Raw genomic sequence first — 26,096 nt, forward strand, 5'->3', positions numbered from 1 at the left:
TTTGCTGATCATTGCATTGCATGAAGACATCTGTCAGAGTTGTATCCTTTCCCAACTGCACCGCAAGTTTAACCATCTGTGAATCTGTTAGATCTCCAACTTTTTCCAGTTCTTCCATAATTGACATCCGCCTTTTACTCCCATTAGCTTGATGCTGAAAGCATGAAACAAGCTTGTCTATACCGTCACGGTAGTTTTGATTGATATCTTTCATGACATCAACTATTGGAGCAACCAACGGATCTTCTGGTCTATCACGTTTCTTTCCCTTTTTGGCAGTAGCGGTAGACACATCTGACGGCGGCACAATTTCTTCAATTGGGACTTCTGGTATCACTGGATCTGGTAACGGTGTGGGTATATAGTCCCCTGTGAGGTCTAGATACTCGTCAGATACATTCACACTCTCTGCATTGCATGCCGCATTTGCCTCCAAGACATTAACTGATTGTCCCATTGTCTCTGCATTACCTCCTGTTGCTGCATCCTTGCCAAATATGGTTCCCAAAATATCATAGTGGGGGAAAGGCTTGTTGTAAAGGCCCTTTGCAGTTGGGTGAGACTGTGGATAAAAAAGTCATGTTAAACACTGAATATAAAAAAAAATTACAAACGTACAAGGTGACATAATTGAAACACAAAACTTCAAATTATAGCACCTTAACCCAGTCATCAAATATTCCCTTCTCCACGTCAATCATTTTCTTCGAGTCATTCCACCCGAACCCACTTCCACCAGAACCTCCTGTCATTTCATAAATGGCATTGTACTGTTTTTTCAACAATTTGACCCTGGAGGTTATGTGAGGGATGGCTTTAAGTGAACAATCAGGTATCTTGAGATGCATCATCCTCTCAATTGCATTAGAGAAACCTTGTTTGAACCCGTTCTCACCTCTCCACAGATGTGCAATTTCAATCATACATTCGACCAGGATCTTATCTTCCTCGGCAGTCCAAGTGTGATTACGTTTGTTTCTGAAACTCTGGCTTTCATCCGTCATAATGTCGGTGTTCGTAGATTGTACCTGCGATAAACAGTTTCAAAATCATTACACTAACCATGTCAATAGTGTTCTGCCATAACATTAACACGATTTACATAAGTAACACTGCAATTGCGTAAACACCCCTTAACATAAACAAACGTTAAATCATTAACTTCAGTACACGCCCAATATGTTTGTCAAAGTCTTCATATTACAACATAAACGCAAATAGCATGAAGTGTACATAACGGTACAGTGGAAACAAAAAACAAAATGCAAAATGATTGGTTCATCTCTACATGAAATTCAAACATGATTCCTCCAGGTGTTAAACATGTCATGTGCCATTTGATCCCTGCGCAGTGTCCATGCATTAGATGACTCAACATGAGTGATCAAATCAAGTGCTCCCATGTTATCATCAACGTGTTGCATATCAACTTCTTCACCGTCCAATGGATCCACTGCCATCTCTCTCCGAATGTGGTTATGAAGCAAACAACATGCACTAATAATCCTGCATTGAGTTTTAACGGGATAAAAGGACTTCGATCGGACAATAGCCCACCGCCCCTTAAGCATCCCGAAGCAACGTTCAATGACATTTCTTGCAGAGGAATGTTTCATATTAAAAAATTCTTGGGCTGTCCTTGGTTGGGCACCGTGCCTCCATTCACTAAGATGATATCGTTGTCCTCTATATGGCGTAAGGAAACCTTCCCCATTCATGTAACCAACATCACCTAGGTAATAGTATCCTACATCAAGTTACAGTTAACTTATATCAAAACATGTAATACAGTAAGTAAAATAAATGACCCACAATAAATTATCATGGCAATATATGAGTCATAGTGCATACCTTTAGGAAACTTCAAACCGTCTGGACGACTTATGGCATCTCTTAGAACCCTAGAATCTGCAGCTGATCCCTCCCAACCAGGCAAGACGAAAATAAATTGACCATCTTGAGAACAAACCCCTAAAACATTAGTTGCTATGTCACCCTTTCGAGTCCGGTATCTGGCCTTGTCCCCCTGTAAGGGGTTAATCTTTATGTGTGTCCCATCAAGTGCTCCCAAACAATTCTATAATTCAATTTATAATATTAGTAACACGGAGACACGATTGGTGACGGACATGTATAGCATGAATTATGAGTCACGTGGACTAGTAAATTACCTTGAACCATTTCCACTTATCATCGGTCGAGTTTTCCAGGATTGGCTCTGGTCGATTTAGAAGAACATCATGACAACGTAACACTGCAAGCAAAACATTAGAGAACTGTCTACTAATGGTTTCACCCGATCTCATGAATTGTCTTTTAATTATCCTGTTCTTCACATCATGTGCCAATATGTGAAGAAATATTGCAACCATCTCCTCTACACCCATATGGCTCGTCGGTTGAAGTTTACCAACAGTTTTAAGCAACCCACACAAGCTATGAAAACACCTCCTGTCCATCCTTGTATTCTCTATACACGCTGTGTCACTAATGTGAACAATCCTAAGGAAATTCACTTCCCTTACTCTAGCCCTCCCACGATGGTCTACTGACACTCTCCTGCGTCTATTTCTCCGGTTTTCAGCAATGCGTAACAAAACAGCACATATACTGACAAACATGTTAGTCAGTTGATGAAAAAACTCCAAATGAGTAATGAGCACGAGTATGACATTAAACTCCATTCCATTGTCGATGGCCATTATCTAACACGTCAAGGACAAAAATTTTAAGTTAAGTAATTACCAAAAAAAAGAAATATCTTACTCATCGAATAACAGATAATGAACATTCTTCTAATATTAAAATCAATAAAATGAATTTAAAATCCAATGACTCTCAAAAGCAGATAAGTTAACAATGTTATATTATATCTCTCTAAATATTAACATTGTTATATTATCAGTTCGCAACCTTTACAACCAATTGACTATCAAAAGCATAAAGTTAATAAAGAATTCAGAAACAAATAAACCTAATTTTTTAATGACTTGTTTTTGTAAAAATGCAGTTTTGGTTATAACATCTAATAATCCAACTATTTTTCAATAATTTCTCGACTGCACATAACAAGGCGACCAAGAGCATTTAGATCTGAAAGAAAATAGTTCATGTTTTATTTGTCAGTATACATACAGTTGAAAAAAGACTTTTATTTTAAAGCAACAAAATGTAAACATATAAACAATTATTTATAATCTCTAAGATTTTATATGACGTATAAAGAGTAAACCCTATAAGCATAAACACCCCAAAACCGCTAAAATATTTATGACTTATAAAAAAAGACAAAGTTAACATGTTAAATATAATTAACAACTCATGCTTTCATGTAGGACCTGTAAAAAAAAATGCTAGTTAACCTAGTGAAGTTAAATAACTTCATATCAATTTCGAACCTTTTCCCCTCACATGCTATTTCATTTTGTATACAAGCCTTTTTGACTTATTTTTCACTACGATGCAAACAAGTTCATTTGGCATGCTGTAATCCATCATCATAAATACTGTGCTATTTGAAGCATTGTCTTACAAACATAAAATTAGTTTAATTTAATAGACCAAGAGAAGTTTCCAAAGTATGGAAAAAAAGTATGAACAGTTCATTATTGATTGTTTGGTTGTTCCTGATAACAGGGAAACATTCTCCTTTAAACTAGAGTCATAATAATAAATCAACCCTTTAGGGATCTGTTTGCACATATTTCAGTTTAACAAACCAAAGCTAACTCTTTGTCCTAGCCAAATCATCACAGAGTAATTTGAAAAAAAATTAAAACATATAAAACAAGATGGTAAGGGAAAGATGATATCATGATAGTAATTCAAGCAATCAGAGAATGTTCTAATTTTCCTTTTTTAATCGAAACAAATCAGAGAGAGGGGGGAAAAAAGGAAACAAAAGATAGTACATTTGTTAAAAGGAAAACAAGTTCCTAACTTATTAACCTTTTTAATATCTTTTCCCCTTCCTTATCTTATTATCCATTTCCATTTGTCATTCTCTTTCTCCCTTTCTCACCCTCACTACCCTACCCCACCCGTCGACAACAGAAACAATCAAATCTATGCACTGCAACTAATACTTAAAATTGATTGAATGCTTAAAACCCCCATCACACCCTTTAAGAAACTCTAATTAATTACCCTTATCTCTTGCATTCACTGAGCCAACCCTCCATCTCAATATGCTAATATTTTTTTTGTTTTCCAAGCCTTGAAATTTATTGTCCTATATATATATATATATATATATATATATATATATATATATTGCACAACACAAAACAAAACTTAGTAGGAAGAAAATTTACATAACTGAAGCCAAAACAGGATGACATACACATACTTGTTTGGTTTGTGGGAAAGCTTGTGATAGGCAAGGATGGAACTATTCCCAGCACAACCAGACTTCTCCTGAAGACAAATCAGCCCTCCAAACAGCAAACCTACTTCAAGTTGCAGGAGAAGTACTACAACAGAATTCGGACATGGACTTGGGGTTTTGGAACAGAGGTTTGGACTCTAGCCTAACTCCTTATCATCATCATCATCAATGTCCAAAAAGGATACTTGCTTTGATCATGACCTCGACCAACTCCTTATCATCATCATCCTTCAGATTCCAAAACAGTAATACCAATCCCTTTTACTTCCACAACCAACCACTTTTCCACCACCACCAACAACAACAACCACATATCCAAAGCCTAAGCCAAGAACTTGGTTTTGTGAGACCCATCCAAGGAATCCCAGTATACCAAAACCCTCCTCCAATGCCATTCTCTCAACACCAACATCAACATCATCACAACGTCATAAATTTTTAATATTATTAACATAACTTTCAACACCTACTTCCCCTAAACCCAAACCGATCCAAATCATTTTAAAAAAGGTTGAATGTCACAAGGGTCCATAAAATAAGCGTATGAATATATTTGATAGAAATGGATCAATTATAGGACATGACAAAATTAAAATTTTAACTTCTACGTAAGAGTTCAACAAATAACATATACATGCGGCTAACACCACTTACTTGATCTGGACAATGAACTTCAAGTGATGGAGAAGTATGATGCAGCTAACACCAGCATGTACCGAAACAGAGAGGACAACTCCAAAAATATGACTGAACGAGCTTCAACTGATGTGGTTTGCTGAGTTACTTCTTTGCAAAACGATAGAGCAGATACAAACGTAAATTACAAGGAATAATCTCACAAAAAGCTCTATAATTAGTCAAGCAGTCTCATTTTTAATTGGATTTTTATTAACCCAAAAATTTGACAATACGAATTCTCCTACTAGTTCATATATACAAAAACACACATATCATATATTAACACAAAGATCTGCATGTGTAGAACAAAATTCTCAATTCAAATAGATAACAAAAAATACTTCATGAAAAATTTCAAATAAAAGGCACACAAATAATCTACATGAGAATAAGCCTTGTGGGGAAGAAAGTTGTCCACTTTAGACTAACCCCTTTCGATCTATTGCCCCTACGGTTAAAGATACAGGGAAAGCTTTTGATTTAAAAACCTGTAAAATGGTTTAGGCCAGAAATTAATGTTTACCCGTGAAGAACTATTACAAGAAGAAACATGTTTTACTCCTATAGAGGTGGTTTGTCATAACCTTCTTTCCGTTCTTCCTTCTTGTCCTGTTAATATTTTTACAACTTTGGACATAAAGAGGATGAACATAACTCTACAGAGTAATCTAGCTGAGTGGAAGATAAGCTTTGGGTTTTTCATTTTGATAAACGATTTACGAATCATCAACAGATCATATTCCATAAACAAATAGAAGCTGGGTGAGGTCGATAGTCATGGAAAGCAAACCTTCTGCCGACAACCACCTTGCTTTCTTCCGGTCGCTACTTGCAGGAAGGTGCTCTAAGGAAGAGAACCTACTGCGCCCTAAGCTCCTGACCACACACCGAAGATTGCCATCGTATCATCTATGTTAACTTTTGAAAGGGTATATTGGTTACAAAAAAATAGCACAAACAGTGGTTTACCCGTGTTTTTACAAAAACCCACGTACGAAATAGCTTTTCAAACAGTACCGAAACATGTTCTTTTACATTTAAATTGAGAAAGCTATGCATTTTGAATAACCAGCTTTTTGTGAGAATCTCTTCTACCAAACATATGTATTCTGGAATCCTTCACTCAGTTGCCTAGGAAAATTGAGGAAAGACCCCAACCAAACGCCCCCTTAAGGTAAAGAAAGAAACATAGGAAATATCAAGCTGAGAATATTCATGAATTCAAATTAAAACAGCAAGAAAAAAGTAAAATTTGAAATCTACACTACAATTTTAAGATTTTGTACAGGCGCCTATTAAATTACAAGTTTTCCCACACTACTTGCTTATTTGATAATTAATTTTAATTAAAGTAACTTTTTGTTTAGAAATTAGACATGATAATCAGCCATTCGAATTAGGTGTCTTATTCATTGGAACTATTTAGCTTCATTTTTTGCTTTTTGAGCCCCATTTGTATTAGTTTACGATGATTTGTTTTTTGTGAATAAATCTTACCTTTGAAAAGACGAAAACACAAATATATGGTTTACATACAATTCATATTTGTAATAACAAATATGTGGTTTGATCTCACGCTACGGATGAGGAATTATCTGTCAAGGTTTGACATGATATTAATAAATTGATTAGACTCATCAACCTATGTTTATCTTTAACCTTAATGAACTAATTGAAGAAGTTCAAATTTGATGACCTTATATTTTTTTTTTATTTGAGGACTTTTTTTTGACAAACTTTTGACTTATTCTCATACAAGATATTTAATAACAGATTGATTCTATTGTAAGTTTTTTTAATGATCAATATAAGTTAGTGAGGAGCTTCTGAAGATATGTATGTATATGATGACAAAGTATGATTCGTAATCCAGAGATTGTGGCAACAAAAATTCGATCTTTTTATTCATAACTTTTAGATGTATCCAAATACATTTTAAAGATGAACTGAACTGAGCAGCAAAAAAAATAAAATAAAAATAAAAATTAATATCACATATATTATATGACTGGTAGAAAATAATGGACCAGATTAGTCCAACATATATGACCACCATTGTACAAGTAATCCTCAAGTAAGTAAGATATACCAAGATAGCAAACCTGTACTAAGTTATTGAGGCTTGGGTTGTAAGCTGACAAGATGCCTTTAAATACACTATTTTCTCCTTTTAACTTTGACCCATTTTAGTTAATGCAGAAAACAACAGTATCGATGCTTTTTCTGCCTGGTTGATTGTTTTGGCACATCTGAAGAGTTATTTAATTTTTTCTGCCTGCTTGACTTTTTTGGGTCTTCTGAAGACATATCTTGGACTGCATCACTCTTTAATTTCTTGTTATCACATATTGTCTGGTCCAGTGTTGTCCCATTTTCCAAAGAATATGAATCAACCAGGCTTGTTTCAATTGGTCTTGAAAGATGCTGCTCTGGTGAAGCTGGTACTACTTTGTTATGGTTTACTTCCTTTAAGTTAGGATTTGTTCCTGTGTGCCTGAAGGAACCAAAATGATTAAGAGCATTAGTTAAAGATATATTCATACTTAACTACATTCTGTACTAGTTGGCTGATATTTCTAAACAAACCATATGGAAGGATACAAAATCATAAACATAAAACCTTTTGTTCCTTTAAATAAGCAGAGAAAAAGTAACACAATCACCTGAAGTTTTGGATTTCAGAGTTAGTCTGAGGTTCTTCTTCTGAAATTTTCTCCAGTACATTGCTGCTTGATACTTCGACACTAACCTCATTTTTTGAACATAGTTGATTAAGTTTTGCAGAATATGAATCAACTGTGCCACCTTTTTCCCGAAGCCTTGAAATAGCCCTCTCTAATGTGTCTAGAGCCTGTTTTACCTCTGAGCTGATATATACATTACTCTTGCCCTTCAGTACACTCCTTGTATCATCTTCCTCAATTTGAATGTCATGTACTTTCTTAGCATCATCCATGATATGTACAATCTCTTCACTATCTGGTGCTACAATCTCTTCATCATCTGCATCTACAATCTCACCATTCCTCTTGTCCTTCAGTACACTACTTGTATAAACTTCCTCAAATGGAATGTCACGTACTTTCTTGAAATCCCCCTCAATTTGTGCACTCTCTTCCCTATGTACTTCTACAATCTCTTCACTATCTGCATCTAAAATCTCACCATTGAAATTATTTGCATATTGGTTACTTCTGTCCTCCCAAGATATATCTTTTCTCCCATCTTGCTCACTTTGAGTAAGTTCTTCAGCAGGAAGAATTTGCTCAAGCTCTTCCCCATCCATAGCCTTTGATCCACTAACGTTGTATAGAGCTTCCCGAATTCTAACATAAAATGAGTCCCCCAAGGCCTTGATGAATTCTTGATCATGGTTCATCTTAGAAGCCACAGCCTATAAAAATATCAAGTGTTGGACATCATAAAAAAAATACCTTCCTATTAAACCTTGACTAAAGAGAATACAGATGAGGACAATCCGGATGAAAGAAAAAAATACAAAATAAAAATGGAAGGATATTTTATATACATTTGCAAGCAGAAAATGGTAAATAAGCTGAAACCAATCTTCGAACTAGTCATTGCAATCAAAATTGACTATAAGTCCATGAAACCAGGGCAAATCCTACTATACAAGTTAAATAATTAAACAATCCATATTAATGTGTTTGTATGCTTTCCTTTTTCCGGGTTGCTATAAGGAGAATATCTTATCCTCTTTTTCTTTGTAATCCTGATTTCCTTCTAATAAAAATAACTCTTTTATCAAATAATAATAATAACTAAATAAAGAATCCATGAAGCTGACAATTCGGATAGAATTTTAAACTTAATGCAGCATTATATATACTAATAACTTGTTCGTTTGTTTTTGAAAAATTAGTTGACCTTTAGTTAGATGCCAAAAAAATAAATATTGGTCGAATGCCTAATAAAAGAAGTAATCCGAAAAGAATCTACAACCTTCTGATAAAGCCTGAAACCATTCCCGATGAGCTGCCTTGAAATGAAGTTTATAAGGGATGGAGGTACAAAATCCAGCTTTATATCCATATTTGCTATTGTCCTACAAAATTTGAAAAATAAAATAAAAAATGTAAGCCTTGGAATCAGGGTTGCAAATCAAGATTTCTTTTCTTTTTGGTACTTTTTCATTTTTCACCACATGTTGGAAGTCAAGCCATACAATAGTCTATAAATTAAAACCAGTTCAATTACATATTTATTTTAGAATCCAGTAAGAAATGAATAAGTAGCTTATAATGGAAACCAGTAGAATCACGTAGATAGAACAATCAAAACAGGTACATATAACCGTTCACAGAAACTGAGAAACATCGGCAAATCCAAGACTGGAGTACTGAATCAGTGTTGCATACTTTTAATTTATAGTTCAAGAAAGGAGGGCCCTCACTATCACAAAGACAATATAATATTCATCATAATTTTGTCATAGTACAAAGATATTACCTAAAGTTAACGCAGTTCATTTGCAAAATCTAGCAGCAAAATTACCTGCTCCACAGGGGTATGACAGACAAATAAAACCATATATCAATATTGAATCCATTTTCAAACAGAAAACTTCTTCCAAGTTTTCTTTTTTCTTTTTTTTCTTTTGCCTATTCTTTAAAATCAAGCAGATCCAATATGGGGCTTTACGGTTTCTATAACTGGTGACGGGTTTCTCCTTTCATATCGTCACTCCATTCAAAATACTTCTAATGTTTGAGTGCTCAATTAAAACTCACCGAAAGTAACTTCTTTCCATTGTCACCTTTTGCATAACAAAGCCTCCCACCAAATCAATTCTCACAACATCCTTTGCTTCTGGAATTGCATCCCTGTTGAAACCATTAATGGTATCATTAATGCTCTTTGACTCAGGGACCTGAAATAAAATTAAGCACAAATTTCTTGAAGCTTAGATCTAGTTCAGAACTAACTTTCTTTAGAAACAGAAAGAAGGATCCAGGTGACTACCGAATTCAAAAGAACAACTAATAAGTCATCTTGAAAGTACTCAAACACATAATAGTGCACTATAGCCTCCCTCGTAGACAGCGGCCATGAAATCTTCATCCTTTCTTACAGAATTCGGAGCAATATAAACCATAAAAATGAAGCCTTTTAGGATGGTGAGTGACACTAAAAACTCAATTTTTTTTAATTGATGCTGGCAAGACAAACCTAACTAGTGATATTTGTTCGCCAATCTGAACCTTCTGCAAACATTCAGATGCCATAATTTTGAAAGTGGGAATAGTCGTTTGAGGCCACCTGAGAAACAAAAATTGTGAAAAGGGTATCAGCTAGAAGTATCACTGAAATTTGTAGTGTTCCCCTAACTTAAATTCAAAATAATTTCTCTGTTATACAGAAACTTCTTGGACCACCTCATAACAAAAATAATATCAGATGGATACAAAAAAACAAATCTCGTAACTGTAATTTCCATTAACTGGTGTAACTTCCAACCATGTAAAGAAATTCATGAGTGAAAAAATGACACTAGTGTTCAGTATTGTCAAGGGACTAATATACAGAAAATTAAAAGCACATATTGCACTATGGTTCTCACCATTTCTTGTAAAGGGACGTCTCCCATGAGAGGCATAAACCTGTAATGAAGAAAATAACTCATTAAAATCGATAATATGGCCTTGGTTGCTAAGCTTAAAAGGGCGATGCTGAAATTTTTTGGCTGATGTAATGTGACTCACAAACATCAATAGGCCCATCTACATAGCCTTCAACTAGCAATGTATGAAAGGGAGTTCCCTCTGGTCCTTCACGATACATAACACGAAACTCTTCGTTATCCTGCTTTAACTGTTCAAAAAAGTGAAGTTATGAAAAATGCCTCGAGAATTTGATCGAAAAAGTCATGTAGATACTGCCTAAAACATAATCAGAATTCAGAATACAAATGTCACACAAGATTGCATTTGTCCATTGAATTATAAAAATAGGGTAAACCAGTGAAGCAAGAGGTACGTCAGCCACTTTAAATCCCTGATTTCTCTGAAAGGAACTTATCAATTGGATAAATAAAACCAAAAGAGTTTAAGATCTAAATCAATTGATGATGATCTAAATAGGGAAATAAAATATCAAGAAAACACAACATGGCTAAAACTACAGAGTAGATAACATACTTTCCAATCGCTGTGTGATTTACTAGATCCTCCACTATCATCTACAGAAGCACTCCTCAACATATCAAGAAAGTTAGATACCTCAGCAGTCTTGGTTTCTAATAGTTTCTCCTTATATTCTGCAAAAACCAAACCAAATTTAAAATTTCAAAAAAATTTAAAAAAAAAGGGACAAACTTAATCAAAATTATAATTCCACTCAGCTAGTACCATTTCTGCCCAAATGAGCTCAAAGCAAAATTAGGGAACGCTATTACCTTCTATTTCCAATTTTGAAGAACGCATGACTTGACTTTTGACAAGCGTTTTGAGTATGTGGTCATTTGTCAGATCAGGTGAGGCAAGAGTCTTGTCCAACCTCTCCCTATACTGCACAATGTTTCGTTTTTTGGCCATTTTTGTATGATTGTATCTCTTAAGGAAAGAAGAACGACCCTACTATCAGAAAACCATTAGATAAACAACCATATATAGGATTCTGAACATCCTCCAAAATCATTTAAATCCACTGTGGGTAATAATAATAAGACTAGCCTAACCATTCAGGTACAAGTACAACTCACAACTCATCACGCATTAATTGTTTGTGTACAACAAAGCAGAACAAAAACACCCCATTAGCCCAACTAATGTCAATAACCAAAAGAAAAAGAGCCAAGAAACTCATTATATGTCCACTACAAATGTAGAACACACCCATTTAAAGCTAAGTCTCAACTACACCAGTTGCCCCAATAATAAAATTCAATTGAAATTTCTTAGCCACTCGTTAACAGAATTTAATGAAACCACGTGACTAAAACCAAAACCAAAACCAATAATACATGATAGCTAAAAACAGAGGCGTTGATATCCAATCCAGATAGTAAATTTTATTAAAATTGCACTTACATGAAACTTTCCTCTGCTCAGCTGTGCTTTTTAGTAAGAAAAAACTGAAATTTCCACCGACCCAATTAACTATTCCACCCTACAAAGAAGAGACAGAGTCACCTGATGTGAGATCACCCATGCGGAGTCGAGGGCAGATTCCCGAGAATAACCAAACCAGTATATCACTATTAATTATTAAATATAAAGAAGAAGAAAAAGGGATGCATCGTTTTTGGTAAATGGAATGGACTTTGGAGAAGAAACATAGGTGCGTAGAAAAGTTAACTAACCAAGTTGGAAACGTTGGAATCAGAACTTTAGCTTTGTGGGACCACACACACGTACACACAGCTAGGATTGGCAGAGAGAGGGAGAGAGAAGAAAGGTTATTAATTTATTATCATTGATTTGATACCAACAATAAGGTGAAAATAAGCGAAGGTTAGGTTGTTTGTTACAATGGGGTTGCGAGTACAGTTGTTCACTGTGTCTGATAGAAAGTTCAGGAAGGAAGTACAAAGAATTGTGAACGCACGTGTCTCTCTCTCTTTTATTGATTCTCACGAAACGGCAACGGTGATCTAAACACAATCTCGTTCTTGCCTCCATTGCCAATGTTTGACTTCGGTTGGTGTCTGGTAAATATTACATACTACTAGTGTAACTGTGAGATGCACCGAGAAAAAAAATCAAATTGCACGGAGAAAAAATTAAATTTTTTTGTCGGTGTCTTTGGTTAGGTTAATCGCTAAAAGAAAGAACTGATTTTGTGTTATCTAGAGAGATGAAAAAGCTACAACACTATGTAGAACTTTGTAATTATCTCGCAGAAACAAAACTCCGCAATTAAGAAACATCAATTACTATGCAAATAAAAAATAGTTATATACTCTATAATTGATTATTTTCATATACAGCAACACATACAGTTACCAAAGAGAAGTTATCAAAAAATAAGTGGATGCGCTCAATTAACAATAAGATATATTGATATATAGCAACACATATAGCAGTAACATTTCGGGAAAAGTTTAAATACCTACTCTATTTTGCCTTTAAATCATTTTTCGCCCTATGTTTTTTATTATTATTTATTCTCTTGTATTTTTTTCTATCCAGGTTTTTTTTAATAGAGTTTCTAATTAATATGACGATTCTACTCTTATTTTGATAGGAAGAAAGAGTGATGCTTTATTTAATTAAATTAACCATTACTTCATAATATCGCTTAAATTAGGATTATCAAACTTTTTATGGTAACATAAAATCTTGCCTAAATAGTAATGCACAAAGTACAACTTGCATCTTTCAAACATTATTATTGATGAAACTTTATACTTGACCCACAACTTAAGTTGCTATAGCATTTATTAAGAAGGACCCCATAATGTATCGATGAAAAATGTTGAAGTAAAATCAATTCAAATTACATTTAATGTGTTTTAAAAACTTGATTTTCAAATCAATTTAAATTATAATTTAGAACTGAATTTTAAATATGAAAATTAATTTTTAAATCAAATCAATTATGTAAAACTCAATATTATCAACTGGTTTATTGTGTATCCGAATCAGTTGGCTTGGCTGCTTGTAGGTTGTGGTTGATAAACAGAGTTCAATCAAATAAAACCTTTCTCTCTATCTATAGTTCAAAGTCTATTCTCTTTTTGTCCCAGGTAAGAGCAAAGTTCAATCATCACGTCCCTCTTGAAAGTCTAAAATAGGAGCTTGGCCTCCTTCCTATTCTTGGAACAAATTTTCCGTGCTACTGTAGCACCAAAGATTCAGTACATCCCACCAATCAGCTAAAGTTTTATTTTCTCTGATAAATTTGTTCTCTCTCCTATGATGTGTAATGCTCTCATTGATGAGATGCACTGAATCTTGGTACAACAGTAACACCAAAAATTTATTCCTATTCTTGGCCGTTGTTTGTTTACCTTTTCCTCTTTGAATTTTCTGCCTGTAGTATATTCATGAAATTTTAGACCCAGGACCATTATGTCATTGACTCATTGTGAACCCAGTATTGAGATGCCAATCAATCTGGAACAGTCTCTGTGATCTTCGGAAATATCTATAATATTACTGCTGTACCATTCACTCAGTGCATCTATCTAATAAAAAATGAAAAATAACAGTTATGCTTGTACAGAAAGAAGAGAAAAATATTTTTTTTATCTAAGTGTCACTTGTTGAATGATAAATATAATACTTACTACAGATATACAGAAGAAGATGATGTCCTCATCTTGATAGTTTGACTGACCTTATAAACCTATGTTATCCACACACAAAACTTGGATGAATGCGTGACGTGTTTGATCTCCGCATATCGGTAACGCGTACTTTCTGCATATTCTCTCTTGTATGTAAGGGACTGGTTAGGGAGTAAAATGAGATGTAGTATGAAAAATATACCATGCGTATTTTTTTTATTTTTTTATTTTGCTTCTGGTAACATAAATGTGGTAAAAAGTATTGTCTTGAGGTAATTTTTATTATGTAAGTGGTCATGCACTGTAGCACTGCCGGTGTTTCTTTGAAAACTTCTATTTCTTTTGTTTTAAACGGCTAAGCCAAAAAGAAGGGAAATGTCATTATGATTCCTCTATTAGTGCGGGCAACTTGAGGGCTAAGGCACAAAGGGAATAGAACCGACAAAGAATGTAGTAGATAAACCTGGGCAGACATAATCCAACATTTTAACTTAAAATTAAGTTCAAGTGTAACGTTGATGTGTTGAAGAGAATGTATCCTTTCAAAAAGGGTGTCAAGAGACGAAAAGAGAGATGGCGTTCGGATAGAGTTAAAAAAAAAAAAAAAATGGATAATTGTTACTTGATGGGTGGCTGAAGATCGTTTTACATGTCCAGATCAATGTTAAGCAAAAGCTGCAAAACAATGAGATAAATATGCTTGTTAACTGGAATACTTTAACATTGTGATATGAGATGATGAAACATGGGATGAAACACTTTTAACATTGTGATATCAGATGATAAAACATGGGATGAGGATAGAACTAATTGGAGGTTCATCACAACTTCTGATTTATAGAACTAAAAGTTACACCTAGGAGAAAAATGAGTGTGTCGTACGTCAAATCTTGAAAAGGGAATATCAGGTGGCAAGAGATCTACGCTAGAGTCTAAGCCATTCCCTGTTGTAGTTATAAGATCCTCTCGTGTATTTTTCACTAGATCTTGTTATATTAAAATTTTGTACCTATCTCTTCATAGACATTAAATAAGTGAGACCTTATCAACATTTGTGAAAAACTATCAAGATCAAGTGAAAATTTAACCTGAGATGATCCATTCCCCATAGCATTAGATATAGGTGGTTATAAAAACTACCAAATACTCTCAGCTGCACGATAATGCAGATAAAGGAGCATTTTACAGGGATGGTGAAAGAAACTCTATATCAAAGAAACTCAGCCTCTCCCTGATGCAGACAAAGAGAGCTTTACATTTAGTTTAGGTAGTGAAAAGAATGCATCTGGACACCAAAAAATGCTTCAGCCTAATCTACTCGAAACCTCGAATGAGTCTAAGGAGTAAGGAGGCAAGATATTACACTGAAGGCACGGCAATTTGCAGATACTCTCAAAGATATGACAGTTGCAATTACAGCACTTAACAAGAAGAAAAATAAAGAGGACAATTTCTATGTAGATATTTTTATCAGCATTGCTTCAGGCTATGCCAGACATATAATATTGGATATCTGTGACTTTGTGAAAGATGAGAGAAAGAGCAAGAATGTTTCTAGCGTTGGATGCCAATCTGAGAAAGAAATGGTAAAGCAAGAATGTTTTGGCATTTGAACTCTCAACATAATTGAAGCTACAAATATGCGTTGCTTATCTTTGTAAATACAAGAAGCATAGAGACAGGCTTTATATTTCAAAATTATGCAATGAACAAACGCAACCCGTGAAGGCTTTTATATGGAACAGTGACCAAAATGCCACTTTTTGACAAAAAATTTACCCAAATGCCACGCGAACAGTACTTTTTACCAGACTGCCACGTAAGCATAATTCGCTACGACTGGTAGCAAATTATGTTCGCCAATGATTTCTTAACACGTGGCACACTTTCGCAAGTAAAAGTTGACGTGTCATAATTCGCTACCAGATGTAGCGAATTTAGTCTGCAATATGACCACTTGTCATGAAATCATTGGCCATGAAATTCGCTACCAATGGTAGCGAATTATGACACGTGGCAGTCTGGTATAAAAATACTGTTCGTGTGGCATTTGGGTAAAAGATTTGGCAAAACGTGACATTTTGGTAATTGTTCCCTTTTATATGCATATGTAAAAAGAAAAGTAGACTTTCAAGATTATGGAACTGAAGGAAAAAGAATTACAAAATGAACAATGTATTAAGAAACCATAGACTGATAGTTACATATCTATAAACTTCACTAGCATACTCTTTGTGAACTCACCAAATAAAACTCTGTGTCACTGCATTACACTGTATGCCTAACTTTCATCTTTCAAATTTATTAGCAAGATTGATAAGAGAGAGAGAGAGAGATGATTGTGTTACTTGTGGATCCAATGGAACTTGAAGATGTAAAAAAACCTGCAGCAGTAAATATGAAAGTTCTAGCTTGGCAAATCGCTTCTGAGTCTAAGAATCTCAACGCCTAAGTAATCAACTGGACCCCTAACTGCCACATGAGGCTTTCCAACCTTCACACGAACAGCAGATATCTGTTGATGATTAGTCAGAGTAGTGATAGCAATTTTTTGAGCCACTGACTCCAGAAGGTTGTGAGGTGACTCTTCAAGAACTTCCTTAGCTATGCTGCACACATGACATAATCAAATCAACCAATTCTCCATATGTCTTTAATCATATCAAAGCTAATAAATGAAATCAGAACAATAAAGTGGTGAATTTGTTGGTCCCTCACTCACTCACTCACCGATATATTTCAGTGTAACTAACTGTATCTGACAATTGATCAGAATTGCCAGCTGATCTGAGATCCATCCAAGCGTCAACGTCAACCAAAAACTTCTGGCCCAGCTTCCTTTCTTCGGGCTTTGCTCCATGAAAACCATGGAATGTCAATCCCCTCAATATGAGTTTGTCTCCCCATGTCGGTGCATCAGCTTCCATCTAAGTTTCAATGATAAACCAAGTGATAACCATTCTTTTCTATAACAACTTAACTCAAAATTAATATGCAGCTAAAATCAAGTCAGGGTCCAAAATGACATGAAAAATAAACAAATAAGAGATTTAAGCTTTATCAATTAAAGAATGAATCGGAGAGGATGATTTGGATGGTGCATGCAGCAACCAAAGGCACAGGATGGATACAACTTACCGATTGGGTGCGAAGCCACTACTCACCACTTGCTGCAGCTCAAGTAAATGTTTTGTAGCGCTCTCTCTCTCTCTCTCCTAGAGTTCAATAATTATATTATTATTTTATTATTATTATTTTATTATTCCTTTTCTTTGATAAAGACCATTCAATAAGGAACTACCTCACCTCACCCTAGGTGGCTTTCCACTCTGCTTGAGCCCACACACAGCCCAGCCCAGCCCAGCCCATATTTACTGCTTCTCCTTCTCCGCTCCATTTTTTATTTTTTCATTTCGGATTTGTTTCTTTAATCAATATGTTAGGATTTGTTTCTTCAATGAAATAAAATTACATAAATTTTATAAGCGAAAATTATGTATTTTAGGTCATAAATAAGCCACTATATAATCTACCTTTTTTTTATTAATCAAAGACCATTGAACTATCTTTGTCACGGTAAAAGATCGAGTTCACTGCTCTCATGTATTTCTTAGTTAGGCAAGGTTGTACTTCTACAGATTATTTTAAACGTATGAAAATCTTAGACGGATAATAGATTTTTTTGCTGAGTTTACTATTCGAGTGCTATAATCAGCATTTTCCTCACAATAAATATTTTAAAAGATAAAATTAAATTAGCAGTTTCGATAGGACCTACAGGTTGGAAAACATTGAAGAGGCTGCAATCTGTTTCGTAAAATATTGTAGAATCTAGACGTAAAGAAAAACATTATTTATACCCTTCAGGTTCAGAAAGAACAAAAAAATCTGGTAGTTTTTCTGATTTGGCTTTAACACATACAGACCACACAAACACACTGTTGACCAAAAGAAAGTTATCAATTATCTCAGATATTGTTATCGTGACATTTGTCTATTACACAATTCTGGTAAACAATTTCTTTATTGAAGATAGAAAATAATATATAGCATTAAACGGAACGAGTTCGAAGTACAACATAAAAGCACTGTAAAAATTGGTCTAACCGAAGAGCATTACGAAAAATGATATGAACTAAGGAGACAAAAATGTGTAATTTTTTTATCTATAATCATGGGTTAAAAAGAAAGCAAACTACATGAGCTAAAAAAAATTGGTTAAAAATTTCCAGCATGCATATATACATGTCGAACAAAAGGTGTAATAATCTATCCACCGGGCTTAAAATTTTAAAATCTACCCTCTTTTCCCTGTGGCTTCTAAAAGCTGTACAATATTATATCCTTTGCTTTTCTCTTCACTTTATCTCAGTAAAACCGAACCGGTACCGCTTAAGCAGCAATTTTGAGAAAGTCAGACAATTGTATAGGCGCAAAACGTCTAAAAAGCCTCAACCTTTCCATGTTGCTATGACTAATTAGACAATTGCATCAGAAGTTTTCATCTAAACCTTCTTGTAGAAAAGAACATATGCAGCAGAAGTCTTTATCATGTCCTCACTAGCAGGGGCAACCCTGCTATCATCAAACTCGTACCATTTATCATGGCCATACTGCAAGGGAGTAAATAAAGTTAGATAAGCATAATTAGAATCAATATATGAAAATTTCTGTAGTATAAACTAAGCATTGAAAAACCTGTATCAAGAAAAGTCCAAAATGTCTCTAAATTTAAAAAAAAAAAAAAATACACTTAGGGAGATTAAGGATGCCAAATAAAAACTAGTAATACTAAGAGCAACTTACAATTGTGAAGAGGATAAAGTTCTAGGGGGTAATTCTAAAATTATATGGAAAGTTTATGTGCTCTAACATCCACAGGAACTAACTTCTAAAGAAAGCAGAAAAACATATCTCACTATCACAGCTAGCCTGCCGAAACCCTCTTCCTTCCCCTGGTCACATGTCACAACATTGTCTGCCATTCTCCCCCAAAGAAATTAATATTCTTAATATATGAAACAGGCTAATGGAATATTGAGTTTTTCTTTGGTTAAACAACTAAGAGCCTAATCAAAAAATGAAGAGAGAAGAATTAAATTCAATGATTTAACAGAGTAAGAATCTACGAGACATCTACAACTGTGAGGTACTTACATGGACAAACGCTGTATAATGACCTCCTCCTAACCCTCCATAGTGACAACTAATTGCATACAAAACATAGCGCTTGGACGACTGACTCTTCCTGTGGGTAACATAGGTTGCAAAGTCCAGATCATTAATTGGGAAGTCAACGAATGTTTCCAGCTTGTTCTTGAAGAATCGGTTGTATGAGAACCTCTTCAAATGAACAACAAGGATTTCAGGCAATCTCCAAAGATCTAGTTTTTTAGTTGCTTGCCGAGGTTTTTTGCAGGTAGGACAGTACCTGTAAGTACACAAAATATCAAACATCTGAAAGATTGTAATGTATGTCTGACCTTTTAGAACACAAGGGACATTGATCTTGATTAACATACAAAAACATAATGATAAATTTTATTAAAGATATTATGTTCTCCAAACATAAAAAATCTTCAAAGATAAAATAAGAGACTTGATATAACTACTAACCACATGTCTTCTGGCCCAAGAGGTTCCTCTTTCAAGAACGCTTCAAGGCACTTGTAAATAGAAACTGACTCTTGCGTTCTCTTGGTCAATAGTTGGGTCTTGAAAACCTCAGGCAAGGAGCCAAGCCGGTATGTATCATACTTTTTAAGCATCTTATCTGACCATAAGACAAACACATCCAGATCTCTGGACAAAACTGTGACTGGTAAGGGTTCACTCAATGTTATCTTGACATTTTCTATTCCTGACCCAGCAGGTAAGTAGAATTCAAAGTCAGCGCACATATGTATGTCATCTTCTGTTCCACTGTTTGAATCTGCATTACTTCCCATTGCTGCAGAGCTAGTCATATCGGCCAATCCATCATCTTCACTAAGTTTTTTATTTACACCATCATCCTCATCATACTCATCTAACATATCTTCATTGGGGAGCAGAAATGGATTGATTAACTTCAGAAACTCCTTACGAACATCATATCCACAAGAAATACTGGACAAACTTGCCACAACTGGAATGCCAAACAATCTATTTTCAATCCCCTCCTTCGCAGAACTGTAATACATGATACAACAAATTTAGTGCACCAAATAAGAGCAGAAACATCAGCAAGTAGAGAAACGACCAAAATTAGAATAATTCCAAAAATAGATTAATTTACCCAATACACACATATGAAGTTAAACACCAAAATTTGCTTACATATGAAGTCCATAAATGACAACCACTGTAGAAGACCAAACAATGTGTCTATTTTATAATCAAGGCTTATAAGCGCAACTTATATAAACCATTCTTATTAGCATTCTTAGACAACCAGGTAGGTTATTTGCAAAATTTTGTGATGTCCCACATGAATAAGTAGAATTTGAAGTTATTTTTTGATTAAGATCTTGGGGTGGCGACAAATCTGAAATTGTTAGTGACAAGCACCAAAGAAGGATATTGCAGGAACAAAACTGAAATTAAACCAGTCTGTAAAAGAAGTGGAATTAGGGCATAGAAAAACTTACTTTTCCACCAAACGTTCATGTACGAAAAAACAAAGGGGACTAGCTTCATTATACTTTTGTATTCGGTAAGCAACAAGTGTGTCTTGATCTCTAATATCAGCTAATGAATCAGATGGACCGTATTTTCGAAAAATCTTATTCCTGTATATCTGTATACAACCCAAAAAAGTCATACTTTGAATTGCAATATACACATGAAAAATATTTGCATTAGCCTAATAAACTAATGTTAATAGCTCTAACATAATGTTTCATTTAATCAGTAATACCATGCAAAAAAATTCTACCAAATGCATAAGTATTGCAAGATACCTCGGCCACCAAGAGGGTTTCATCATCTCTTAGAGAACAAGACACACTTAAGGTCCCAATAAGATCCTCAAGTGTTCCACATTCAGGCACTGTTACAGTAAGTGGGATAGGAAATGTAATCCCATCAGTGCTCATGACAGTCACAGTCATGGTCCGTATTGTTGTAGAAGGTAAAGGCAGAGATAGATACATAAAAGGGTCAAATGTGAAAGAAACCTTCCTGCAAACAGGGCAAACCAATGTCGAACGGAACTGACCCTGCAAGAAAAGGGACAAAATTGAAATTTAATTTCAAAAGAGAGAATTTTTTAATTAGAGGAAATATAAAATTGTTTTTGCTTCCTAATTACTACATTGCTTTTTTTCTTTAGAAAAATGCTTCAGAAAAATGTTTTAGACCTCACATCCAATGCTGTTGTCAATCAGTCAATAAAAAGTGAGCTCAATGTAGCTAGTAGTCAGTTTTACATAACAATAACTTCTTCCAACACAACTATACGTTCCTTATTTAATAGTAATGTCAATGTGACATAATAAATTAAATTCTCTCTTCGGGATAAAGAGTTGGATCTAATAGATTATTCCCATAAAAGATCCTAAGAGTGAGATCACCACGTCAGAAAAGAAGCAGTGTTATACGACTCACTTGGCACAAATCAACTACTATGGAGTCATTACGAGCAAGGTGATTTCTCCAATACTCTTCTGCCACTTCTTCATCTGGACGGCCATCTGCATCCTTAACTTCATGATATGGTTTGCGTTTTACACGGTTAAGGTCTTCATGCAATCCATCCAACAAAAAAGCAAGAAGCTCCTGCGTGCCAGAAACTTCAACATTTTATAAAATTATTTGATCTCGCGTCATAACATCAGAAAATTCATCAATGATAATAGATGCACAAGGAAACTACAACTGTCTTACATTTTTAATATTTAATTTGCTGTATTTAAAAAAAAAAAAAAAAAGAACAAGAACAAGGTATTAACTTGAGAGTCATGTTGGCTATAACCACTAAACTGGGGGGCAAAATTAGCAAGTTTCATCTTGAACATTGATGGCGCCACAGGCCTTGCTCCAGGAACCCACAGCTTTCTAAGTAAATCTCCAAAAGCTAAAGCAAGTTCTCCCTGAAAAACATTTTAAAAAAGAGAAAAAAAAGAAACAAAGTTAACGATGCAAAAAAAGAAACATACTTAGGAATGAGCAAGTAACATAAAAGGAAAAAAAGTGTACATTCATTCCCAAGGGATTTTCATAATTTATCTCTTTACGGTAATCTCCAAGGAAAAAATCAACAAGCTTCGGGGTGTGAGCCAAACACTGAATGGCACTATTCATAAAGCAAGTATTTCCAAGATTCTGTAATCCTGTCAAGCCCAAAGATCGAATTGCTCTATAGCTACTGCCTTGAAAATAATTGGTTGCTGTTACATGGGGAATCACATGGTCAGTGCTTCCATTCATCATAACAGAGCCACTGTGAGAAGAACATTCCATCTGAGACCTATCTGTAATCATCTTATTGCTCCCATTAACCCTCACAAAGTCTGAAAATCCATGAACTTGTAACTCCAGAAGAACCTGTATAGACATAGAGCAGCAGAAAAACTATAAACAGACTGAATAATGTATTCAAAATTCAAAACAATCAATATATCTTGAAAAAAAGATGTCTAAAATTCAAAACTATAAGGTACATAGATTCATTTCAATATCCCATCATTTATTGTGAAGCATCTAGACCCTTGCCGGCCTACCATAAACTTGAAATTTCTTTAACCGAATCATATAAAAGGAAAACAAAGAAAAAAGATGAATCAGCAATTACCTCTTTAGGTTGACCAGTAGAATTGTTAGGAAAACTAACTTTGTCATTTATGAAGAACTGGGTTGTCTGCCCAGAAAAGTCCCAAATATGCACCTGCATCATCAATAACACAGAATTATACATAACCAAGAGAACATAGACAGCCTGTAAACAAAACCAATTAATATTTAGCTAACTCACTGGGTTATGCTCAGAATTGAAAATGTCACAAGCTTTCTTGTAGAAGTCAGCCACATTTTCCTGAAATCATGCCACCTATTATTATTTACTGATTATACAAAGCTTTCTTTTAATAAAATAGAAAATAGAATTTAAGCTTTTTTCAAGCAAAATTATTAGCCCTGGCCAAACACCATTCAGAAGAAGAAAACAAGCAAATCTTCAATTGGACCTTTAGGCTTATCTTCGCTACCAGTGAACTGGTTTCCCATGAAACAAAAATCCTAACTTGCAAGGGGAACAAATCTGGAAAACAGTCCTCTGCATAGAAGTGGCTCCCAAAATCTTTCACTGCATTATTAATATCATTATACCTACAAGAAGAGTAAGATGAGTCAATTTTCAACTCACGTAAATTTATGTGCTTGCAAAGAACCATTAAGAAATATTTTTGAACTTGAAATGGAAACAAATCCATCATAAGATATTCTACCAGCAGAAGACTCATAATATTGTTCACTGCTGTGCTAAACTCATTATGCCATCAGGGTAAGCAACAACAAATCAATGTTAAATTTCTATAAATACACATGGAATCATCCCGAAGAAAAAAGACTAGTATATAAGTTACACACAGACCACAACGAGAGGGCGCTTAGTATTTGTTAACCAGCTGCTAAGGCAAGCACAGGTGAAGGTTGTGCAGTACATGGCTTATGTTTCGGAACAAAAAGGTGTTAAAGAAGGGCATGCTATCCAAGCAGGCTTCTCCTAGCAAACAGGGCATAATTATCTATCACCTGAAAGAAATAGCCTCTATTTATAGAGGAATTAGCATGATTATCTCCAAATTTTAATTTTACACTTGATCGTCTTTTCATGCATGACCTTGTAAGGTTAAAACCTCTTGTGATGGAATTGGAAACAAGAAATTATCCCATACCTATGATACAGAAATCATCTGGTTGCAATATTCTCATATATTTCATTCAAAAATCATGCCTACAAGAAGACACTCTATTCACAGCTGGCATATCACTGAAAAGCAGCCCTGGTGCATCCCCACATATAGGTGGGCCAGAGTGTACCTCACAACGCAATGGTACTGCATAAATACTAAATTATTTGGACCTTAGCTACTCCATTAGCTCTCAGACTCAGGCACCAGGTCAATTGCTCCCCGGAAAAAAATAAGCAAATAATCATAAAGAAAAACAGCAAACTTCGGAACACATAAAAAAGATGACCCCAATGATAACTCAAAAAGCGTCCTGAACTACTCAGAAGACATCGAGGTTTTGCTTAATTTCAATAAAATGGTACCTACAAGTCACAACTAAAAGGTCTTGAAAAAAGAGAAAAGGGAAAGGAAACAAGAAAATCTCGCTCACCGTTTGAGAGCACGCAACCACATTCCTTCAGGAACCAAAGCATATTGACGGCCTGAAAACCCCGCTTCCAAATTTTCAATCTTCTTGCGATCCTCTTCCTTCCTCAGATGCAACAAAATTTCAGAGTCAGAATCAGAATTGGACAACACCGTGTACAGAACACCTTCTACACGATCAGCTTCTCTTTCTACTTCTATCCACCACCTTCACTCCAACCAAAAAACAAAAAACACGAAAATCAATTTCACGAAAACAATACAATATATTCGAATGCAAGCAATCAATTCTGGATTCTAATTGCTTGGGGCACAAGAATGAAGAACCCTAACTAGACCACGTCTTCACGACACAGCAACGACAAAACCGCACCATCCAACAATCCCAAAATTTGCTTAACCTTTGTTTCTTTCTCTCGGGAACCAAACAAAACTACGAAAACAAAGGGAAAAGATTGTGTGAGTGAATGAGGTACCGGTAGGGAAGCAAGTAGACCCTCTCGTCGGCGAAATCGCGGTCATCCTCTTGGAGGAAGCGACGGTGGGGGCGAAGTTGATAGGTGGAATCGAAGTCGTCGGCGAAGTAGTCGGCGTTATTGGCGAAGAGGTTGTCCATGGCGAGAAAGGGTAGGGTTTGGGAAAGTAAGAAGCGAGCAAGGGACTTGCAGAAATGGAGAGTGGAGAGAGAAACAAGAGCGAGAAAGCGGGTCGGTTTGAGGAACAAGGAGGAGAAACGGAGCTTCTCGGAAAAACGGGTCATAGCCCCCTCTCCCTCCCCTTTATTTCCTTTTTGGGTCAAACTCATAACGTTTTAAACCACACAACTCAAATTTTGGCCTGCTTCAATAATTAATTATAATTCATTGCTAAGATATGCTCTTAAAATTTTAATTAAATAATATTTGTATTGATATTTTGTTAATTATGCTTTTTAAATAAATTGTTAAATTATTATACAGTTTTTTGAAATGCTTTTTATTTAAAAATATATGTTTTTCTTAAAAAATACAAAAGGGATAGGATATTGTGACAACCAAATAATGTTACTACCAATGTTATTACCACATCTTAACCGTTGATTTCCGTCAATTACGGTTATCATTTCAAATCAAACTCATTAATTAATTATTAATTTGCAATAAATAATAACCGTTGATTGGCGGAAATCAACGGTTAAGATGTGGTAATAACATTATTTGGTTGTCACAATATCCTAAACAAAATCCTATTACTCATTAAATATATTTTAATTTGAAGATGATTACACTTATAACTTCTTTAACGTTACAATTTTCTAATAAATATTAGATCAAAATCAAATTAATTAGTCTCAAGATATTATTTATCATTGTTGATTTGATTTTAATTTATAAAGCATGTTATTTGTACACTGATATAAATGAAATTAATGATCAAAATTAAAAGCACAACTTATGCTGATGTAAATATAATCTGGTTGGAT

At 34.8% G+C, this 26,096-nt stretch overlaps 4 protein-coding genes across 11 annotated transcripts; all 4 read right to left on the reverse strand.

Annotated features, from left to right (window-relative positions):
* Window positions 1–28: 28 nt before the first annotated feature.
* On the reverse strand, window positions 29–2,702 carry LOC133306205 (uncharacterized; the record flags this gene model as incomplete). Its single annotated transcript, XM_061506496.1, has 5 exons — window positions 2,172–2,702; window positions 1,852–2,077; window positions 1,302–1,747; window positions 660–1,028; window positions 29–562 (listed from the first exon to the last, which is right to left on the reverse strand). Coding segments are annotated over exons 1-5 (2,106 nt in total), but the record flags the coding sequence as incomplete, so codon positions are not given.
* A 4,247-nt stretch (window positions 2,703–6,949) lies between these two features.
* On the reverse strand, window positions 6,950–16,291 carry LOC133306211 (uncharacterized). 7 transcript variants are annotated; one of them, XM_061506504.1, is made up of 13 exons: window positions 14,366–16,291; window positions 14,037–14,213; window positions 12,387–12,731; window positions 11,481–12,193; window positions 11,224–11,342; window positions 10,789–10,897; window positions 10,647–10,686; window positions 10,256–10,345; window positions 10,049–10,148; window positions 9,817–9,956; window positions 9,029–9,131; window positions 7,729–8,459; window positions 6,950–7,559 (listed from the first exon to the last, which is right to left on the reverse strand). In XM_061506504.1, exons 4-13 carry the CDS (start codon window positions 11,617–11,619, stop codon window positions 7,256–7,258), a joined length of 1,875 nt encoding a protein of 624 aa, XP_061362488.1. In that variant the 5' UTR covers window positions 11,620–12,193; window positions 12,387–12,731; window positions 14,037–14,213; window positions 14,366–16,291; the 3' UTR covers window positions 6,950–7,255. The 7 variants fall into 7 exon arrangements, with proteins under 7 accessions (XP_061362488.1, XP_061362489.1, XP_061362487.1 ...); XM_061506505.1 differs by lacking the exon at window positions 14,366–16,291 and having other exon boundaries at window positions 12,387–12,447; window positions 12,555–12,731; window positions 14,037–14,339; XM_061506503.1 differs by lacking the exon at window positions 14,366–16,291 and having other exon boundaries at window positions 11,481–11,658; window positions 12,115–12,193; window positions 14,037–14,339.
* Window positions 16,292–16,472: 181 nt separating this feature from the next.
* On the reverse strand, window positions 16,473–17,555 carry LOC133306212 (dihydroneopterin aldolase 2-like). The gene is made up of 3 exons (XM_061506509.1): window positions 17,454–17,555; window positions 17,046–17,242; window positions 16,473–16,924 (listed from the first exon to the last, which is right to left on the reverse strand). The coding sequence occupies exons 2-3, from the start codon at window positions 17,240–17,242 to the stop codon at window positions 16,723–16,725; spliced, it is 399 nt and encodes a 132-aa protein (XP_061362493.1). The 5' UTR covers window positions 17,454–17,555; the 3' UTR covers window positions 16,473–16,722.
* An 838-nt stretch (window positions 17,556–18,393) lies between these two features.
* Window positions 18,394–25,399, reverse strand: LOC133306195 (ubiquitin carboxyl-terminal hydrolase 8-like). Of its 2 annotated transcripts, none has more exons than XM_061506474.1 (13): window positions 25,111–25,399; window positions 24,639–24,842; window positions 23,480–23,621; window positions 23,269–23,328; window positions 23,089–23,181; window positions 22,494–22,841; window positions 22,247–22,387; window positions 21,903–22,073; window positions 21,257–21,514; window positions 20,945–21,093; window positions 19,932–20,486; window positions 19,473–19,746; window positions 18,394–18,928 (listed from the first exon to the last, which is right to left on the reverse strand). In XM_061506474.1, exons 1-13 carry the CDS (start codon window positions 25,392–25,394, stop codon window positions 18,821–18,823), a joined length of 2,787 nt encoding a protein of 928 aa, XP_061362458.1. In that variant the 5' UTR covers window positions 25,395–25,399; the 3' UTR covers window positions 18,394–18,820. The 2 variants fall into 2 exon arrangements, with proteins under 2 accessions (XP_061362458.1, XP_061362460.1); XM_061506476.1 differs by having other exon boundaries at window positions 24,639–24,736; window positions 25,111–25,214.
* Window positions 25,400–26,096: the final 697 nt, after the last annotated feature.

The sequence above is a fragment of the Gastrolobium bilobum genome, unplaced genomic scaffold (genome assembly GCF_033153095.1).
Source record: "Gastrolobium bilobum isolate Gb01-03AN ecotype WA unplaced genomic scaffold, APGP_CSIRO_Gbil_v1 utg6649, whole genome shotgun sequence".
In the NCBI taxonomy this organism is placed as follows: domain Eukaryota; kingdom Viridiplantae; phylum Streptophyta; class Magnoliopsida; order Fabales; family Fabaceae; genus Gastrolobium; species Gastrolobium bilobum.

Excerpts from the sequence above, each read along its gene's own strand:
- LOC133306211 (XM_061506507.1), bottom strand. The coding sequence starts at position 11,619 with ATGGCCAAAAAACGAAACATTGTGCAGTATAGGGAGAGGTTGGACAAG. Across the intron at positions 11,343-11,480 it reads TTCAAAATTGGAAATAGAAG|AATATAAGGAGAAACTATTA; the intron begins GTAATAGCGTTC and ends TGGTTTTTGCAG. Across the intron at positions 9,957-10,048 it reads TAGTTGTTCTTTTGAATTCG|GTCCCTGAGTCAAAGAGCAT; the intron begins GTAGTCACCTGG and ends ATTTTATTTCAG.
- LOC133306195 (XM_061506474.1), bottom strand. The coding sequence starts at position 25,394 with ATGACCCGTTTTTCCGAGAAGCTCCGTTTCTCCTCCTTGTTCCTCAAA. Across the intron at positions 23,182-23,268 it reads TCAATTCTGAGCATAACCCA|GTGCATATTTGGGACTTTTC; the intron begins GTGAGTTAGCTA and ends TTGATGATGCAG. Across the intron at positions 19,747-19,931 it reads CTTGGGCCAGAAGACATGTG|GTACTGTCCTACCTGCAAAA; the intron begins GTTAGTAGTTAT and ends GTGTACTTACAG.
- LOC133306212 (XM_061506509.1), bottom strand. The coding sequence starts at position 17,242 with ATGGAAGCTGATGCACCGACATGGGGAGACAAACTCATATTGAGGGGA. Across the intron at positions 16,925-17,045 it reads AGTTACACTGAAATATATCG|CATAGCTAAGGAAGTTCTTG; the intron begins GTGAGTGAGTGA and ends TCATGTGTGCAG.